Here is a 22,014-nt window from a genome sequence, read left to right on the forward strand (position 1 = left end):
CAGATGTGTTGGACTTCAACTCGCGTGATCATTCACCGCAGACTATGCTGGTTAAGACCACACAATGACTAACCATGAAGGCGGTTCTATAGGGTGGAAACCTGCCGGCCATGGAGACATTATAGTGAACAGGCTGAGCTATGTGAATTACTTACATTTACAAAGAGCTATGTTATGTGGAATTTAGCTTCTTTGGGTTTTTGTGAACAGTGTTTTCAGTGGGAAACGCAGATGAACTGCATACTACCCACCTCCAAATGGTGGGAGATGGGGCTGCAGCCATTGCTTTGGCTTTTTCCGTTCTACATACATCTAAACAAACTGACCACATGTTCTTTTTTAAGCAGAATAAATAAATAAATATATATATATGTACATATATATATATATATAATTTTCATACTTAACATGAGGTAAACAATTGTGGAATATCTTTTCATTTAATTTCAGTTCTATTTACAGCATGATTTACATTATAAAGTGCCTCCAATATGATTCATGCCATGCAGCACTTTAAAAATGTCTTAACTTAAAAATAATATAATGTAGGTAACTACACGTGGCCCACAATTACTGATTCGCATTAGGTATTCATTATAGATCAGGTATCTTTTGGGTCAAAGAATATACAGTGATTTTTGATGTCTTAACCAGAGAAAAGAAGAAATGATTAATTAAAGAGCTTTAAGAAGTGTTTTCTCAATTGTCAGTACCCATTTTCCCAATTAACATCATCCTCGTAATCCTCCCCTGCTGTCGCCGCTGCCAGAGCAGCAAGAGCTTCCGCCACGTCTGGGTCAATGTCCTCGTCATCCATCTCTTCACTTCTGGGACACAAGGCTGCTTGTCCACCAAAATGGGTGGCAAAATGCAGAGGTTGGCTTGTGGCGACATAGTCCACAATGGAATCTGTGAAATCTAAAGACCCCCACCTCCCACCGTTTGATTTAGTCTCTCCATTTGTGACAACCATGTTGTCACTCTTCAGACTGTCTGACTCATAGCAGTCATTCAGGTAAGGAGTGTGTCTTTGCGATACAGTGTCATTTCTTATGTCCAGGATGGCACTTTCTGTCAAGGAGCTATTGCCTTCCACTGACTGGCAGATTTCATCTTGAAGGCTCTCAGGCTCCTCGGAGGCGCAAGTCCTGTTGGTGTAGATTTCCTTGTCAGGTACTATGTCAAGTAGATTTTCTTGCGAGATTCCTCTGGTGATTAGGAAATCCCTTCCGAAGCCAGGAAGAGTCGTCTGCCCCTCAATGATCCCTTTGATTGCGCTTGTGTTGACATGTGCATGGGTGTGTAAGGCACTAAGGTCACATTTCTTATCCGGGAGATGCTCTGTTACTCCCCCATTCACATTCTCCCCTGCACTTCTTTTGGCATCCTGGCAGGCATTCAGTCCTTTTTTAGTTTCAGCACTATTTACCCCACCGGAACTGGGTTGATTCTGGTGAAACTGTGGTCCGTGGTGGGATTTCTGTTTCTGGTTGTCATGTTCGCTGTGTTTGTAATTGTTTTCGTTCCCGGCATAGTCAAGTGATGGGCCTTCAGCGTCAAAACCATAGCTGAAAAGAGAGTTCAAAACACTGTCAGGTGAAGAGACACATAGAGGGCGCATAACACAGCTGTGACGAGACATACATTCTTACTCTAGTACACAGGCTTATTCTAAGCACACATCCAAGGAGTAAGTATTCCCTGGCTTCAAAGAACAATGGTAGGCATGTTTGTCCACTTGTAAGAATGCTGAAGAACCCTGCTCATCAGTGAAGTCTGCAGACTTTGGGCTGAAGTCCAGGCCCCCCATTGTACACAGGCTAAACCAAAAACCATACATTGATGGAAAGGCCAAAAGAAGCACATTTACAAGAGCTCAAACACATGCACAAACATTACCTCATTAACTAATGGCAGCAATGCTGCCGTCTTTTTTTAAAATCAATTTATAATCTTCAAGCATGGTCTCAAATCTCCTCTCTTGAGATGTAGGGAGGCCATATTGACCACCCTGGCAGACCAATCCTGCTAGGCACCTATCCAAGTTAAGTGCCCAAGTGAAACAAGGGTCCCTTAATGAGGCCTCTGCAGTGCGTTAACTGCCATTGTCGGCCTGTCAGGGTGGCCAATATCGCCATTATCATCTGTGAGCGTCCTATGCGGGTGCTAAATGCCCATAATGAATACAAAAATAAAAGAGAAAAAAGATATATGAGATTTCTATGAAGCCGTGCAGTACTGCTCAAGTCCATTTTCATTGTTGATGACAATGAAGTCATCAACATAGAAAAGGGATTTTGGCAGTATGGTGCGGCTTCATAGATGTTGCATTAAGAAATTATTTGTCATTTCTGAAATAAGAAAGAGCCTTCACCTCCTGCATGTGCAGATTGCAGAGGGTGATGGATTTGTGGGCGGCTTCGGGGAGGTGAATCAGGGTAATGGCGGTAAGGGGAGATCGATGTTCAAGTGCTGGGCTTCTCAGAATATAGCCTCAGATTGGTGGATACAGCCCATATGCCAAGCCTGCTTATTGGCTATAACCCAAGCCCCGGTGCTAATTGCAAATAAGTCCAAATGTTTGTCTTTGGTGCGATAAGGGCTATCACAGCCAAATCAAATGCTTGAATGTTCTTGAATGCAAAATTTTGAAAAAAAAGTATATTTATGGTGGGGTGCAGACTGAAAGTGTCACAGTGCAAAATAATTACAGTTTTTCTACAGACCTACCTGCTGACCGGGTGGCTTTGAGATTGTGAGGGAGAGGCTCAGGTGGCTTTGTGGTGGTGAGTAACAGACGTGGAGGGATGCTTGGTTTATCCATAATATGACTTTTCGGTATCAGCCGTGGTGGCGGGGCGGGTCTGGACACTTGCTTTTACCAGTCAGAAGAAAGATGGATGATTGGGGAGGATGGGAGTTGGGACAGGTAATGCTCCACAGGGGAGATAACCATATGGAGTACACATGTGTACTTTTTATTTATTGTAAGATAAGGAAAACGGTCCTTAATGAACATCACCTGCAACAACGACATGATTGTCGGGAGCAGTTGTACTAAAAAGGAATCATAGGTTATAGACCTGGTTCACAAAGAATTAGGAATCGAAAATGATCACAGAGGGTGTGCTTTGTTTACATGCCTGATTCCCTGAAAGAGTTCATTCACAATATTGGCCAGGGTGATCTGCACATTTCTTGGAGGCCGTGTGCCAGAGCAAATGTTGAGCTGGCTGTCATTTGAGCACATCATACATTACACACCGAACTATAATGTATGTATAGGCTGCCTGCCCACTCGGAGGATGGCAGCCTGTGTCACCACGATGGGCCTGGTAACAAGACATATTTTAACATAAACACATTCTTATCCCTATATTTTGGGAATAGAAAAGCAAACAGAGCAGCAGCTCTTTATGCGGATGAAGTCCTAGTTACAATAAATGCACAGAAAGCACACACAAAACTATCCCAAAAAAGAATGATTATGGAATTATACGGACTGGGTCTGAAACCTGTGTCTCTCAAGCTGTTTTGGCCTACATCCACCAGCATCCCCCACAATTGAATATGGAAGCTAGAGCCGAGGGGAGGTGTCGTCCAAAACATCAGCAAACTCAAAGCTTGCAGACCCTTGGGCAGGGAATTCCCTCGATACCCTGCTCTACATGATCATCTTAATTATTTTATAATTAAGTGTGAGGTCAGGTTATATTGCCACCCCAGCTGTCATATTTCACAATATTGAAGACTAACTGTAGTGTTGCCACCTTACATATATACATTTCTGAATACTTGTATTATAAAATATGAACTTCATTTTATTTCGCAATTGAAATAAATTGCAGGGGTAACTAATGCCCAATGTAACGATTCTCTATGTAGATAATATAATGAGAAGGCTGAAAGCAGGGTCCGACTGGGGCATCAAATTGTCTCGGCACCAATGAAAAAGTGGCCCACAGTTGCAAATGGCAATTCATTCCTTTTGTGAAACGCACCCAAGGGTGAGTTTTATTATACAATGTGATGCAAATTGTGCATTTGAAAGATTGTTTATTTAGCAACACTGGTCAATGCTACTTGCCGCATAGCGAAGTAGCACATCAAACTGGCCCACATTGGCCAAGAAAGTGGCCCACTTAGAGCAAACAACTGGCCCACGCTAGCATCTGGCGTTTTTGGTTCAGACATTGCCCTGTTGCCCTCCAGGCCAGTCCACGGCTTGGCTGAAAGGCAGAGCTAGCCCCAACCTGTCACCTGCAGATTGAATGCAGATTTCACCAGATATTTCCACGTGTTTATGTGTGTGTCTGCGTGTGTGATATTACTGATTACTGTTTGTGTTAAGTGTATTAGTTCAATGTACTTAGTAAACTGTATTTCCTCACATGTTGCATTCTTTAGTTGTACCCCTGTTTTTTATATGTTTTTTGTTTTTCTTAGATGAGTCAGAGGAGCATGTCATTTGATGTGATGGAAGATGGACGGATGGGGCTAGGGCCAATTGCACCCCAGCCCATGTATCGGCTCTCACCAACCAGCCACACAGGTTTTCACTGTATTTGATGGCGATGAGCTGTTTTATAACCCTTTGCTTGTACTTTTTTTCGGCAGAAAGTTCTCGAGCAGCAGAGTTCATTGCTGGCATCCTTATCTTTTGTTCAATTAAAACTTGTTATCATTGCAAGAAATCTCTTGACCTTTTTTCCCTAGTGGGTTGTATTTTTTCTGGCGTTAGCGTTCAGGGGTGTGCCTTCATTTGGTGACCCTGATGTGATCTCAGCACCCCCTCTACCTGCAGAGGTATCCAGGCAGCCTCTCAGGAAGGGCCACGCCCACCTACAGTGACCAGACCCAAAAAATGTTATCCATGAGTGGCTTTACAGGAGCTGTCTTTGCAGAATCCCGTCTGCTCTTGGGAGTGGTGTGCGGCTTCAAGGAGAAGGGCAGGCCGGTGTTGTTGGAAATCTGTGACGGAGGAGATCGGGTGAACACGTGCATGTGAGTATAGCCTTGCAAGGGATAACAAGTAGGGGACAGATGTATGGGAAAATGTGAACGGTGTGAACACACAGAGATTGAGATTGGAAGTGTGGCATGTATGTGGCTTGTTTTGTTTTTATTAACTTTTAAGGAGAATAACAAGAAAAGGAAAACAAATGTGTAGGGAGCCTCCCCGAGTGAGCGGAGAAGGTGGCGCCACTCATATTGTTTAACGAAGAAGAAACAGAGGAAATACATAGGAGCACCATATAATAAAAGGGTTCAGGAATAGTAGTGATTATTATTTGAGCTTGTTATTTTAGTTTGTTTTATTCTTGTGTTCCATTGTGTAGGGAGGAGGCCCAGAAGGGGCGTTGTGTGGTATGGAGTGAATGTAGAGAGTGCGGTTCTTGATGGGGGAAGGAAAAGTCAATTGTTTGAAGTATTTTTGTTTGACGAAAATAGGGGGGAAAATTGAATTGTGTTTTTGGCAATATATACAACTAGCAGATGCTTAGCACTAGTGAGAGCACGATCAACACGGCTATGGTGGGAGAAACGCCCACATAATACATGTGCAAGGCCCTGCCGTTGTACTGTGACAGGATCAAAAAATGTCACAGCCAGTGGGTGACTGAGACTAGGGGAGAGGGGATGACAGAAATATTCTGGAACACATGTCCATCTTTTTGACAGCAAAGTACAAAGGGAAACAATTACAGAACAGAAGAAAAATATTGAACCTCTGGAAGATGTTTGAGGATACAGAGGAGCGCGAAGGAGAAGGAGGGGCATGCAGTGATAGCAAGGGCACAGGCATAAACGAAGATGGGAAGCCGTCAGCGGGACATAAGGGAATATATCCTCTAGCTAAAACCATCAATTTCACAGATCTCCGTCATCCAGATCTCCTGAAAGGCTACAATACAAAACAATTCAATGGGTGCCAAGAGTTCTTCATAAGACAAGTGGATAGACCCCCTAGTATTCCAAGAACAGATCACATCATTGCCATCGAGGAGTTTTGGTAAAGTGTGCCTTGAAAGCCATGGACAGTAGCCATCGTGATCACACACTTCATCTTGTTTAGGTCTCAGTTCACCTCGTTCACTCTGGCTGTTCATTTGCCCGTTCTCACTTGCTGCTCCACTGGACTAAAATTCCTTCTGATGTAATCCTTATCTCTCCTCTTGGCTCTCCTCTTTATTTGTGTCAGAGATGTTACTGTATTTGACTCTCTTCATATACACCTTTAAGCAGCAATAACCTAATCTAAAGAGTTCATTCTCATGTTGAAGAATGTATTCTAATGCAGAATTATATCTACACCACATATTGGAAGTGACATTGATTTAGTCATCTAATTAGTCCACTATTAGAATGTCGTCATTTGTTAATACAAAAAGTGGAACAACTGCAAGGAATATGTGTAATACTGCTGCTCGGTTGAACGGCGGATGTTGATCAATACCAGCGATCGCCTTTATCTGTAGTGCTTTTATCATTTCATTCTTATTTATCCCACTCTTTCCATCATTCCTTCCCAACTTTTCTTCCTTAGTGTCCTTCGCATTTGTTTTATTATCACCATTTACTTTTGTTTGAGAAGCAGTGTTGACTAGACATTTACCCAGAGTCTGTGGGGCAAAAATACCACCCTTCAATAGTGATATGTCATTTATAGGCTGAGCATTACCAACTTCCTGTTCGCTCCCATTCACAAATATGCATTTTTCTGCTTGTAATACACAATCTCTTACACCCACAATCCGCTTTCACTTTTTTCTTTCTACCTTTCTTTGATTGATTAGCATCACCAGACTCATTGAGTCTGCCACTCAATCGATCAGAGGCGTCAGCAGCCTCCACCGAATAATTCTGAATGTCATTAACAGTTTTTTTTCCCATTTGTTTGGCCACTATTAGGAGCAGACTCATTATGGTGTATCTCAGCAGCATGAATCCCCAATTCATCAGTCATATGAGTCAGCATTTCGGACACCAGATGAGTCTTGTGGTGCTAATCAATCAAAAATAAAAGTAGAAAGAAAAAAGTGAAAGCGAATGTGGGTGTAAGAGATTGTGTATTAGAAGTAGAAAAATGCATATCTGTCGATGACAGCGAACAGGAAGCTGGTAATGCCCAGCCTATAAATGACTGAGATTCTCCTCATCGGCACACCCGCTCCCTCCTTCCCTGTAGCTCTCTGGCCAGCCTCTCTTGGCTCTCTTCCTGCTCCCACATGCAAAGCAAAAAACCTTGGGGTCATCTTCGACTCCACACTCTCCTTCTCTCCTCACATCTCTGATGTCTCTAAGAAGCAACACTACCAGCTGCGCCTCCTTAGAGGTATTCATCCTTTCCTCTCCTTCCCCCAGAAGCTCACTGTCTCCAGAGCTCTGGTCCTCTCTAGGCTGGACTATTGTAACAGCCTCTTTCTAAATCTGCCTGCTTCTACTCTCCGCCCTCTGTAACTTATCTAGAACAGGACTGCAAGACTTGTCCTTGGCTTCAAGCCCAGGGATTGTATCTCTCCAGGACTGAAATCTCTTCCCTGGCTACCAGTGGCTGCAAGGATTAAGTTCAAAACCCACTGCATCGTTCACAAGGGCTTCTGGGGCCTGGGGCTTCAATACCTTCAACTCTCTCTTCCTAAATATCTTCCTTCTCGAGCTCTTCGCTCATCCACCTCCAACTCCCTCGGGGTCAGTCGCTTCTCCAAGCAACGAGTTGGTGGTAGATCTCTTTCTTCGGCTGATGCCTCCCTGCCTCCCTTAAACTTGAGCAGAACCATCTCCGGTTCCGGAAGCACCTGCTTTTTCTCCTCATCTCTTCTGCTGACCTCCTGGCTGTAACCGGAACTGTGCTGGCTACCTGGACACCCTCTGATCTCAGGCCCAGGTCCTTCCCCCGCCAGCGTCTCACACCTGCACTGCTCACCTGGCTACCCCCGCACTTGGGGACTGTTTCTGCATCCCTACAGTCCCCCTACCAGCCCTTGACACCTGATTCCCACACTTACCCTTGCACTTGCCACATGCTGGCTGTTTACTTACTTATTGTTATCATCTTTCCCATGTACTGCACTGTCCCTGCCCCCTTCCCACGCACTTGCGCGATCTGAGTGGCACCTGGCCTAGTAGGATCGTTGTCCGTCCTCCCTTCGTTCCCCTCCCTTCCCTCATCGTGCCTCGAAACACTTGTGTATAGGCGCGTTATAAATGCCATATCATATCATATCATACCTTTATCTTTTTCCGATTCCTCACTCACTAATCTCCCTTCAGCAATTAGCACTGTGTTATCTGGTGGTATGATGCACCCACTGTCACTCTCGGTTTTGCTTTTGGGTCCATACATCACTGCCTGTGATATTTTCCTTTTCTGCTGTTTAGAGTACATTTTGGCTTATTTCGATAACTGACAGTTTCTGTGACATTATAAAAATAACTCCAAATCACTCCTCTCTCTCTCTCTATCACTGGATAGCATTGCTTGCACCCCTACCTCAATCAAGCTCTTTTGTCAACTGAGTGTCTTACTTTCAGTATTACTACTACGGTCTCCAAAGGATTGTCTTCCTCTGTTAATACTCTCATGTAACAAAACCGACTGTACATCAAGTTTTTTTTCGATGCTCTCGCATTTTGTCACCAATAGAGTCAGTACATTTTCAAACACCTCAAGCATGGCAGTAGACAACATATATACTCATTGTGCTGAATATTCTCATATTAGAGTTGCGGGTTGAATCTAATTGCGCATTTCTGACATCCACCGCTTCATGTAACAGATGTCTGCTGTTCTGTATGCTTGTCATCCTACACATTGCAGGACTCACACAGCTAAGGTCTACTTTCACTCCTAATGTCTCTTTGATTCTATTCATCAGCGTTTTTTCAGGGACATGTCGTTCCCGGCTTTCACTGTTTACGTTATTACCAAACATTGGAGTAGACGAGGCATTCAAGCACAGGCTCTCCTCTGATACTAAGAGCTCCGTGTCAGGTGACATTTTAACCCCTCCTAATTCTAGACTAATTCTCTTTCCTTTCCCCTTTAGTGCACATGGTTTACTTCTCTCCTCGGTCACATCAATTGCAATTACCTTTCTAAATACATTCACATAGCACATGTTGACACCACAAACTTTTCAATGGCCCTCATTACGACCTTGGCGGAGAACCATGGTGCTATTAGCACCATGGTCCATGGCGCTAAGCTGCCAACTCCGCCATGGTGGTTGGCGGACTTACCGCCCCATTCCGACCTTGGCGGGGCGGTAAGTCCCCAATCCCCATTTACCCTTCCCCATTCCCATTTTTGCCCCATAGGGCATAATGGGAGTGGGGAAGGCGTTAATTACGCCACCGTAAATTACGGTGGCGTAATTAACAACGAGGTCCCTTAGCGCCATGGATTTTAACACCTGCTAAAAGCAGGTGTTAAATCCGCCATGGCGCTAAGGGAACTCGTACTCAGGCGGTAAGGGTCGGCGAAGTTTACGCCGGCGTAAACCCCTTACCGCCTGGGTCGTAATGAGAGCCAATGTGTACATTTTCTAGCGTTGCAGTCCACGAAAATTGGGACCATCTTTGCAAGTTTGCTCTAGCATAGCATTCATATAATTTAGCGGGGAAGTAACACTCTCAAGCAGTTTAGACCCTATACATGGCAATGATTCACTAAAATCAATCACAATCTCTTTCAACGCAAGCTCCTCCTCAATAGCATTTAGTTCCATTACATTAATCCCATCTTTCTTCGGATACAAATTTGTTATTTTTGATGCTCTCTTAACATTAACATTAACAAGTTTAATGATAGTTTTCTGAGTACAGGCTCTACTCACCAGCCTCGGATGCAGCTGCACGTTTGCTGGCCCTGCAGCCGGCTGCATGTGCGAGTTGGAGTCGAGAACCTCCTCCTCCTCCTCCTTCAGCCCCCTCTGTATTAGCATGGAATCACTAGTCATATTTAGAGAGCTTTCTCCGTAGGTATGACTGTTTTAGAAAATAAAAATAGAACGTGCCACCTCTATCACACGTCTCTCACCTATCTGTCAAGATAGCGACACACCTCGCAACACAGACAGACAGGGTTCCCGACACACCTAGCTCTAACCCCTCGCCCCTGCACCCAGCAAACAGCCAAACAGCACTTCCGGAGCACTTCCGTGGGTGTGCATGTGCGGATGTGCGCAAATTCCCTCTTATGTAGCTGCTTCCTGGTTAAGAGGTGAAGGGGGCCAGAGAATCCGTCAGGAAAAATAAGAGTCCGGCACAGTGTCGGCCCAAACAGCACTTCCGAAGCACTTCCGTGGATGCTGAAATTGCATTTGGGTGGAGCTGTCTATTGCTGGGAGGCCTAAAAGCCTACTGGGCCCTATGTGGAAGAGCTGCGGACCATCCTTGAGAGTGGTGTGACCAGATCCCTGCCGTGTGCAACTAGAATTGAGCCATTTGAAACCAAAAGGTCGGAGAATCTGCTTGCCTTAAATCCTTTCCCTTTATGGTGGGTGTGGGGGGGGTGTGTAAAGCCTTAACCTATTCGACATGAATATGATTAAATTAATTCCCATTCAGCAAAACACTCTGGGGTGATTTTTGTTAACATTCGGAACAAAATTCATTCCCAGTGTACGTTGAAAACCATAGCCTGTAATTTAATTGGGTAACCCTATTTGTCCTGTGACCCTGATTTCTTTAAGGAAGAGGGGTGTTCTGGTCCCTAAACTAAAATTACATTTTTCTGCCCAGTTTCCCCAACACAGGTATTTAAGTGGAGGGAGTCTGAAATCCAAAATTCCTGAATATCCTAGTTTTTCTGTCTGACTTCCCAAACCCTGTGTTTAATTTAAAGGAAAATTGTGGGTGAAATAATAATTGCCATATGCATTTGTACATATCTGTAAACCAAACTGCTACCCTTTTTAAGCATGCAGGAAAATCGAAATTGCACAGCAGTGCATGTGTACATTGATTTTATTTATTGACCAGTGTTGATTATTTCTTGAATTGAAATTGTGATAAAGTAAATATTGTGATTTGTGTTTTGCCTAACCAACTTGTATGATTTATTTATGTATCAAGAGGTTTAATTGCGTGCCACAAAGAATGTGGCGTGTGTAGTTTAGTGTGATCTCTATTACCTATAATCCAAATAAATACAAATATATTTCCTATACAACAGCCTGGTTCTTGGCTCATTGGTATCCCAGGAGGAGGGATCCAAAGGCCATGATATGAATCGGAAATAGGGCTTAATAAAGAATTGATGTTAAATATTTTGTTGTGTGATACCTTGATTGGGGAGCGAAGGAACTTCCTGTGTTGAGGGTGGCCTCTCAAGAAACTGTCACATAACAAAACATGCCTAACCCACACTAACTGGGCTCCTGTGTTAGTTTCTTGTTTTAGTCCATATTTTAGCTCCTAATAGTAGGCACACTCTTAAGCTTTTCCTCCTTCCCCTCTGTTCCTCTAAGCTTTTTAAAACGTTTTCATATTCCGAATTCCATCCCAAAGCTGTCTGGACCACCAGGGCCCTCATACCCCATGCCTCCAAATGTGAAGGTACTTCTGTTGCCACTTCCCTCAATACCTCCAGAAGTGGCTTCCGTATTGCTTTTTCCTTCCTTCTACAATGTTTCTAAATGTCGCTCTACTAGGATCTCCACAGAGGTCTCAGTGCGCCCTGCATTGAAACAACTATGTTGTAATTTAGCATGTTATAACAATAAAATGAAAAATAAAAATAAATAAAAGCCACTCATCCCTTGTTGGTATCATTGCTTCACACCCTATAAGGACACTGCACCTCTGCCACTGGCAAGAACCATCAGGGTCAATAACGAGGGCCGCTCAAGACTTTCCTGCTATCTCTCAATGTGTACCTCTCTGCTGATTTTGTTTTTAAACAAACTGAAATCGAGTGAGTTGTTTTTTGCTTACTGGTGTTTGCGGTCTTGTATTCGCCAACAGTGAAGTGATTTTTCTTCTCCCACTAACTCTGGGACAAGAACTCACACCATCTATGATTTCCTTGATATATGTGTATGTTTTTAGTTTGCATCATTTTTAAATCTTGAAAAGACTTCTTGATATTTTGATTGTAAAACAATGGGAAAATGCAATTATAGTTGGAGGTGATTGTTTCTGTTTACACCAGTTCTCTCATTTCACCAGGGCTCATCCATTACTCTGTCCATAGATATGTGTGCTGGTCAGTTTATCCTTGTAATCAAATCCTCAATGCAGTTCTGCAACTTTCCTTGAGGCTTAGGGAGCTCTCTATGGAGGCGGTTTCCCCACTTCAGGACCCCTATTCAAAGATACTTTATCTCAACTTAAAAAGTCTAAGCTGCTAAGCAGCCATGTAGCTCAGCTGACAGATGTCTTCCTGTCTAAAGTGAGACTGAAGGTTTGCTTAGAAACATTCCTGTAGATGAACAAAGACATTAAAGGTTTAGGAAGAAGAGTAAGCCATATATTGATTGAATGGCCATGTACTGAAACAAAAAAACATCAGCTATTTCTGTAACCTTCCTCCAATTAAGAACTGTTATTATCAATGAGAAAAGACAAGATACATCCAGACTTCTGGGCAGTTTAGGATATAACGTGTCTCTCACTCAACTAAATAACAAAGACATAGATACATTAGACATGGAAGGAAAATGGTGTTAACGCTAGGAACAAGAATACCAATCAAATCAGATGTTGTATTAAGAGAAACAATAAATAAAAACCATGGAAGTAGAAGCCAGCTGAACTACCAAAGAACAACTCATTCTCTCTGAAATATATGTCTTCATGAAACCATATTGCCCACAGCCCTGGGCAATATCATTTAAACAGAACATGTTCTCTTTACTTTAGACATTCAGGAAGTGTAGGATGCAGGCTATCCACCAATAGCATTGCATATGTCTACATTGTGCATCTCGCTGTTTCTAGCTCTCTAGCCAAACAGCAAGCTAGTTCTGGATTTTTTAACCTCCTATAAAGGTTCCATTACAAGCTTCCCTTTGTGTTGTGTACACACTGGGCAATGGACAAGCTTTATCACAGGGGGCCCCAAGTGAGGCTTCCCTTTTCTCCACCTGCAGAAGCTTTAATAGCATTAGTGCCCTTAACATTGATCTCCGTTGTGTAGTAGGAGAACTTCACCTGTCGTTAGTCGCCCTCGTCTTCAGCTCGGAACCATTAAGTGGATGTCACCTGTCACACAGTAGATTGATTTGGGCTCTGGCCCTACAATATGAATGAAATAAAACATTTCTCAACATATCTGATGGCCTTGGAGGCAATAGAAGCCACATCATCACCATACTAGAATCTAATATATGGGAGACGCAAAGAAACAGAAAACAGACATCCTTCTGCTATGCACTGTGAGACACCTGAAGGTGTCTCCCTAACTAGTCCCCAGGGATTCGTCATACAGATGGCCAGCACACAGCCATCGCTATTGGATCAGTTCCTGGGGGTGGACCAGTGAGGGACAATCACCTGGATGGGGTCCCTTGGGGAGTGGGAGCGGGACATCGATGGGCGAGATGCCGTATCTCCCTTCTTATTTCAACACCTTTTCCCCATCCTACCACATAGGATATTCCAAAACACTGCCCCCCCTTTTCACACAAACACTTTCACACAACACGAAAGACAACTGACCAACAGCAGGGTTGTTTACCTGACGTGTCCCAATACCAGGGTCAGGAAAAGTCAGGCAATAGTCCAGAATCACGCACACCTGACGGCTCTTTCCATTCCCCACATGGATAAAAGGAGTAGCACAAGAGCACAGTACGAGCAAGGCAGATCGTACAACATAAGAGCTACCTCAGCCCGGCAGTTCAAGAGGAGGAGAAAGACGTCGCAGACCGAGAGAGTGACAAGGAGAGAGTCGACATTGCCCTTTCTGACAAAGGCCTGTGGAACCTCTGCAGAGGGGATGATAAGTCCGCGAACAGTAGCCGAAGTGTGCTGCAGCAGATGTCAATGGTACACAAGACCTTCCTCCACTGATTACCAAGCTGGGGAGAGACGATTGTCTCTGTCGTACCAACCTTGACTCCAAGGAGGAAGAAAGCCAAGCTGTTCATCACAGCCAGTGAGTCGATAAGAAAACAAACTGTGTTATGATATGATATGGCATTTATAACGTGCCAATACACAAGTGTTTCAAGTTGAACGAAAAGTAGCCAAAGGCTAAATTGATCTTTTAAAAGCAAGCAATAGTCTTCTATTTTATTTTATTTTTCTTAGTATAGGCCCTTTAATTTTGACACGACATTTTGCCTTAATTTTCATTAGATGGTTGACGCTTGCCCCCATCTTTGATTTAGGTTTAGCTTAGGTGTTTTTCCACCCTGCATTAATAGTTCAATAAACTCCTTTGACCTGTGATCACTTGTGTCTGTCTTTACTGTTGCCACAATGAGTTCCTTATATATGGTGTCAGAGGTGGGATGTGACTCAATTGAAACTAATTGGGGAACCCTACAATTTCAAAAACTTAGTCAGAGACCCTGTAGCCCTTCCATCGTCACCAAGGAATCAATAGGGTTTGACAGCTGTAGCAGATGGGAAGCTACCATTCCCCCTCGGAAGAGAGGAATGATTCCCACAGACTTGGTTTTGATACCCCATCAGGGGTGTTACATTGGATTAGCCCCAAAATCTGGCTTAACGTGGAAGTTCAGGATAGACGTCTTAGCAGGCATTATTGATCTCAACTTTAGGGGAGATGTGAAGGTTATCTTACAAAACCATGATGAGATCCCTTTTGAGGTAGGTCAGGGAGATCAAATTGCCCAGGGGATTTTGGAAAGAGCTCTATTTCCTCAGTTTAAAGAAAGTGAACCAGATAAAACAGAAAGAGGTAACTTAGGCTTTGGGGAAGCCGAGGCCGATGAGTCAAATGACGTTGAAGAAAGGAAGGGAGAGGAATCCACCATCTACCCAGACTTGGCCTTCGCCCAGCGAAATGATCCAGTTCTCGCTGAAGTGTTTTTACAAGCAGTAACAGAAGAAGAAGGCTTAGAGAATGGGAGTCCTTTTTTCTTTATAAAATAAGGACTGCTTTATAGAAAAGAAACCTCTCCAGACGGTGTAGTAATAACACAATTGGTGATACCCAAAAGCCATCAAAAGGTTGTACTGGATCACACATTCCCCATTTTACCAGGGAGAATTTAGGACACTCTAAAACCCAGGCACACATTAGTGTAAAGTTTTACTGGCCAGGCTTCCACGCCGATGTAAAAACTTTCATCCAAACCTGTGAAATGTCAAGAGACCAGCACGCACATCCCATCGCCTGCGCCTCTAAATCCGTTGCGGATTATAGAAGTCTCCATTTCCAGAATTGGTATGGACATAATTGTACCAGTAGAAACCTCCAGATTGGGAAATAAATATGTCCTTGTGATCATGGATTATTCAACCCCATATCCCGAGGCATTCCCAATGTGAAATAATACCACCCAGCAGATCCTTAAACATCATCTACCGTACTTCTCCAAGGTCGGTTATCCCAAGGAAATAGTAACGGACCAGTGCCAGTCTTAATTACTAAACAGCTCCAATTCAGCATAATAGATTTATATGATCGTACAAACAATTGGGTATCGCTTAGAGCGAATTTAGTAGGCTGTAACTGAAAAGGGGGATATTGGATATCCCTGATATTGGACTGTGCTACTGGGCGGTGAATCTAAGAGGACTCCTTTCAGCATTCTTTGACAGACAATGAAAGACCAATTAATGTCTTATTCAACATCATAACTATGCCAAAGGCCCCAATTAATGTATGCACAAATGTGCATTCAAGCTTCTTTAAAAAAAGAAAGGCTTGAAACGTGGTAGCTCTTCAATATTGTTATAGAACCTCAGATGGTTGCAGTACACAGTTGTTCAGAAACATCTATGAACTCAAAGTTTTCAACAAATAAACCCAATGATTTTTAGAAATGAATGCACACTTGTTATAAGAACTAGCCTCTTTGGGTGAAATACATAATTTTGAAGAAGTCCATTAAGTCAATCACCATATCAGAATACATCTTTCATCATTCATAGGAAAACATGTAAGCTAACAAGGAAAAGGGAAAATAGAAAAGACTGGGCATTCATTTCAAACTATGCTAGATAGACCTTTATTATCAAGCGTTGGGGTTAATGCCAACATATTATAAAGAATGACTTGAATGAGAAATTGTATACCAATTTTCACTTATTTGAGTGGGGAAATAGGAGTAAATGCCACTGGTATAAATCCTAGGAAGACTCAATAAAGTACTGGTGCTTATACTTCCATGTGATGAAAATCCAATTATTTAACCTAAATCATTTAAACTACCCTGTCCAAATGTCAATGTTTAAAATGTGAACACTTCCACTTAAATACAAAGGATGGCATATATAAAAAGCAATGGTGGGAAAGATTCCCAAAACATTGCAAGATTGTGAAAGAACACTTAAGGACCTCATTAGGAGTTAGGCAGAATTTCAGTCTGAACTATAGCATTCAGTAATTGTGGTTATCACATAATCTGAGGGTTTCTGTGCGGTTTGGACTTTACTGCTGCTGGAGGGGTCTTAATTATTTTGCGCCTGAATGCTGTCAAAGTGCGAGTTGAAAAATATCATAGCAGTAAATCAGCAAAGTGTCAAGATATCACAATGGCCCTCATTACAACCTTGGCGGAGGACCATGGTGCTATTAGCACCATGGTCCATGCCGCTAAGGTTACGATTCCGCCATGGTGGATGGCGGAATTACCGCCCCATTCCAAGATGAGTGGGGCGGTAATTCCCCATTCACCATTTGCCCTTCCCCATTCCCATTTTTGCCCCCATAGGGCATAATGGGAATGGGGAAGGCGCTAATTACGGCACCGTAAATTACGGTGCCGTAATTAGCTCCAAAGTCCCTTTGCGGGTTGGATTTCTAACGCCTGCTAAAAGCAGGCGTTAAACATCAACCCGCAAAGGGACACTTGTAATCAGGCGTTAAGGGTTAACGGCACCGACGGCGCCGTTAAACCCTTAACGCCTGAGTTGTAATGAGGGCCAATGACAGACTATCAAAGTGGGAGAATCACAAAATGGCTTGTAATCAAAGCAGCAAAATATCATAGTGGTAAATTATCAAAGTGGTAACATATTAATTTGACCGACTATTAAAGTAGTGAATGGATGGGGTTAGCACACACCAGGTATAAATGGTCTCTGTCCCTTACATGATTGCAGCAGAAGTCGGGAACAGGAGTTGTTGTGGCGCTTGGGCACCATGCGAACAGGCAAGCATGAGGCACCTTTAGCCTATGACCTTCGCAAATTGCCCTAGACTAACTATAGAAATGGACTGGGGATGGGTCAGGTGGGTCAGGTGGCCTCCTGGGCCCAAAGGAGTCCTACATTTCAAAAAGGGATTGTGGACGATGGCTGCCTGAAAAGCAAAGGCTGAAAAGAGAGAAGGGAACAATTCCAATACAGCTAACAACACAATCCTTGCTGTTTAAAAACCTTAAAAGAGGGCAGGAATAATCAGAATGCAAGCTAAAACAGATCAAAATACCTCAGGGATGGGAAACAAACAGTTCCTTGTAAAACCAAACTTTTCCAGACACGACAAAAACACTGATCTTTTTGGCTCTGCCTTCCAGGACTTGGGAGGAGGGATGAAGGGGAGAGGGGTCAGGTGACTTCCTGTGCCTATATGATTCCTGGATGTCACAAAGGGATTGTGGACGATGGATGCCTGTAAAACTAAGTCCTTCTTTTGCAAAAGCTTGCAAAAGAGAAGGAATTAATGGGGAAAATCCGAATTCAAGCTAAAATAGATAAAAAACACCTCAGGGATGGCAAACAACAAATAAACCCAATGATTTTTAGAAATGAATGAACTAGCCTCTTTGGGTGAAATACATACATTTGAAGAAGTCCATTAAGTCAATCACCATATCAGAATACATCTTTCATCATTCATAGGAAAACATGTAAGCTAACAAGGAAAAGAGAAAATAGAAAAGACTGGGCATTCATTTCAAACTATGCTAGATAGACCTTTATTATCAAAACTCTTCTCCAGACAAGACAAAAGCTCTGCTTTGCAGGATGCAGGAGGAGAAAGGAAAGTGAGTGGGCAATACCTAAATAGTGAGGTGTGCCTCAGATTACCACACACAGTAACAGTAATTTCCACATACAAAGTTTACAGATGTGTTTTTACTGGAAACTCATAATGAGTCTGTATCTCTCACCAGATCTAGTTAGTTGTTCACCCTTTTCCCAAATTAGAGCACCACCCATACACCTCTTGATTTGATACAGGGAATCAAACATGTATTGGTGTATTTACCACATTGCATGGAAACTCATTCCTCCGTAAATATATCTGTTGTAATTTAATGGGCATGACTAATAGATCTGTTGAAACAAACCAGTGGCTTATGATATCTTATCAATAAAGTTAATGTTTTAATGTTTTACGGCATTTTCTTTCAAATATCTGTACAGCACTCAGGTGACCGGTGGAGTCCTGCTCTACAATATAGGAAACTACATAAATAAGTGAAAAATAATATAAAAAGGCAGACCCATAAATATTTGACAGGCAGTGCAAAAGGACCTATTTCCTGAGTTTTGCAGATGATAGGCACAGATGAGTTGGATATGAGAGAAAGGCATTGCCCTTTCCTCTTCCTTCTCTAGGTCCCTTGATGCCTGCTGTCCCAAATGTATGCATGCAAACCAAGAACGCTAAGTAAGGAAAAGGTATAGGCACCAGGGCTTAATTTGTGGGGGTGTTTGCCAGGGCTCAGCTCTGCCACTTATTTCTGAGCCCCAGCACCTATTGTCTCAGACTCTTTTTGATTACGATCTGGTGCTTTGGCAACTTTATTATTTTAACTGCCAGTTACACATTAAACACCTTTAGAATTAGAGCAAAATGTAAATGATGGTTATGTTTTAAGACACGCTTAAACCTCTGTCTCATGTCAAGACACAACAAGTATGTTATTTTATGTGCAGGTAGATTGGCATTTGTAAATCACATATCTGCCGTAGCGAGTACAACTATCAACCACACTAAGCTGGTGGGAGTTGCAGCTTTAAACCATATATGTTGACAGCATGGGGAGCAGACGTGGGTGTTGGCAAAAGTGGGCGGGGAGCTGCCCATCCTGACGTGTCATGGCCGTGTTAGAAAATATTTCAGCCCCTGCACTTATTCTTTTTACAAATCAAGCCCTGATAGGCACAGTTTCTTCTCTGCACTACCTTACCATTGTATCATTCGACAACATCTGCACCCCATCTGGATTCCTCTTTGGTGCTATCTGTAAGAAACAGAGAGGTGACAAGAGAGTCACAGATTAATTACATGATTTTCGTGATATACCGCTGCGATTTGGACTAGACAGTGCAAACACCAAATGAACGGAGGTCAGCAAGATTTAAAAGTACTATTAATTTGAATTTTCTTTTGTCTAAGCATAGAGTGAGAAATGACAGGGAATGAAAAACGATGACTTTGTTTAGCTTAAGTCAGACTTCCTTCAGACCTTATGACTGAAAGCACTGTGTGCCTGCACACAGGGCCTACTAGCAATGGGTAGATTTCTGCTGGCAGTGTCATAGTCTGGCAAGTATTTTCTTTTGATAATCGTATGTATGGTTGCACTTAATTAGCAGTGATACCTTGCTTTTACATAGATTTATCTTGCTTTTCTTGCCTTGATACCTCTTCTGGTTTATTTCACTTTTATCTTTGGTCTTTGAGGCTCCCGAGGAGGAGTGTGCCTGGGCCCTGTTTCTCCTCCCCCTGGATTTTGTTGTTAGCTTGTCACCTTTCTTACCATTCAAGATGTCCGTCATTGGCTTAATCTGCTCTGATGACCTCCCTCAGCCCGTAAGAGTGAAGACACACACTGCGTGCACCCTTCGGAAGGGCATAGTGGGCACGCCGCGCGACATGTCAGAATCTTTCTTGATGCACCCCATCTATGTCCAGTGATGAGTAGGTCAGCTCCCAGTTGCCACGTTACTCATGCACCTGCACGTCACAGCAAGAAAACCCAGACAGGCACCACTTTGTCACATTCCTCCATTCACAGACTTCAAAATAGGGCTGCGTACGTTCTCAGCCCACCATATTTTTTGCCACCATATTGACCATTCCTGACTCTAGAAATGCCCGCATGCCCATTAATTTCCTTCTCCTGACCAGGACTCCTTCTTTCTTCCTTGGATCCCGCCCCCACACAACCTTAAATACCCAGTCCCTATTACCCCCTCCTTCCACTCTTCTGATTAACTCTCGTTCGTTAAATACTTCTTGGGACATGGGGATTTTCTTTGCAGCATTTACTACAGACATGCTTATATAGCCTTCACATGATATTTAATGATTACATGTGAATCTTTTTGTGAAAAATAAAATGTAGCCAAGATGTGTTTCACGCTTCTGTTAAGAAGTAATTATCAGGGGTATGTGTACGTTGAAAATACCTTTATATAAACTGGTAAATTTATTCTGCATGTGATCCAGCCTGGACAGTCCAAAACATTCCCCGGAGTGGGAGAAACACACGTGCGCTGGTCAGTGTATCACCCAAGTTTCTTTTTACCCTTCCTAAACAATCCCTGGAAATCTATGGCATTCTCTCTAACTCTGATCGCGATTACCTCTACAATGCATGGGTGTAGGATTCTTTTGGTCCTCAATGGGCAGCCACGAATCCGCTGTGTTTGCATGCCTTTTTGCAGATTGTAGTGAATCCCAAGATGGAGGAGTAGCATTTATGTTTAAAGCCACCTTTGATGCCACTCAGGTATAATTTTTCTACAACGCAGTAAATGTTCCATATACCAAAAAACCCCAAGAAGGGGGCCTGGGAGTTACAACGTTGTTGTTGAAGACAGAAGGATAGATCGTATTGCTCACTCTCCCTGCCTAGTCCCAGAGTATTGCTAGAAAGCGCTGATGGGCCGCTTATCTAAAAGGGACAGGAAAAGAAGGTAAAGAGAAATCATTTTTAAATAAACTGACAATCTGATCATTGTTACATCCTTGTCTGTACAGGTCACTGGCACCCAAATGGGTGAGGGTAAGAAAAGAAGTGTTAAAAAAGTAACACCTATGGCAAAATCTCAACCTTCTACTATTGGCACATAATAATTTAATATCCCGTAGACAGGCCGAGTAGTCCTGGGGTAAATTAGGTTAAGATCAGATAGCTCAAACTAGAAAGGTTATGCCAAAAAGAGTGGCTAGCACTACCTATCTAGATGAACTTCTAAGACGAAGACAAACATATACAGACCCACATCATCTGTCCTTCGGTGCTTGATACTAGACAGAGTATGGGTGAGCTAAAAAAGAGGGTTGTTCAGAGTGTAGGTAGGTTTATTTTCGCCTCCACCATGTCACAACCACTGTCTACCGGTTTCAGTGGTACAGGTGTGGATATGACCACTTTCTTCAGGACACTCTTCTAAAAAAACTCTGGTGAAATCAGACATTTAATCACCAGCATTGTCATGGGGAATATACTTTACCCCACTTCTTATTGCCATGGACTAGGAAGTTCAAGAGGAGAACCTTCCATGCATCGTTAGTCCAAGTAGGTGATTATGTCTAATGCGGGACCAGACTGTTGGCCACATATTTCAACGGCAACCTCAGAGTGTTCTTGTTGAAAGCAGTTAGTGGCCGGTCCCTCACAGTTGTAAAGGGCGTTCGCTGCAACGTTTCTAGGCCTGAACCTGCAAGGGCTCCAGAACGAATGGGCGACCTCAAAGAAAATTCCAGCTGATGTGATGGTCATCACTTGTCTTTTATTAAGTGAGCTGTTAGCCTCGGCTGGCTAATTAAATACTTCTAAAAATGTTTAAAAAACAGTTGAGGCACAAAGCCAGCTGCTTACAAAGCCTGCTACGAAGAACCATAAAATGCTTTTGATTTCTGTACCATCCAGCATGGCATCATCAAGTTTACAACACACGCGTTGG

The 22,014-nt window shown here is 43.0% G+C and overlaps 1 protein-coding gene across 5 annotated transcripts in view; it reads right to left on the minus strand.

Annotated features, from left to right (window-relative positions):
- Nucleotides 1-421: 421 nt before the first annotated feature.
- The window catches only part of LOC138516580 (uncharacterized), a 486,378-nt gene continuing 464,785 nt past the window's right edge, over nucleotides 422-22,014 (minus strand). For 4 of the 5 annotated variants that reach the window (XM_069631822.1, XM_069631823.1, XM_069631826.1 and 1 more), the window contains 2 exons: nucleotides 19,287-19,340; nucleotides 422-1,568 (listed from right to left, as the gene is read on the minus strand). In XM_069631822.1, the coding sequence (XP_069487923.1) occupies nucleotides 707-1,568; nucleotides 19,287-19,318 (894 nt within the window). In that variant the 5' untranslated portion in view covers nucleotides 19,319-19,340 and the 3' untranslated portion in view covers nucleotides 422-706. The remainder of the gene's footprint in view (nucleotides 1,569-19,286; nucleotides 19,341-22,014) is intronic. The other variant, XM_069631825.1, reaches the window with a different exon arrangement.

The sequence above is a fragment of the Ambystoma mexicanum genome, chromosome 6q (genome assembly GCF_040938575.1).
Source record: "Ambystoma mexicanum isolate Mex_15411 chromosome 6q, UKY_AmexF1_1, whole genome shotgun sequence".
Lineage (NCBI taxonomy): Eukaryota > Metazoa > Chordata > Amphibia > Caudata > Ambystomatidae > Ambystoma > Ambystoma mexicanum.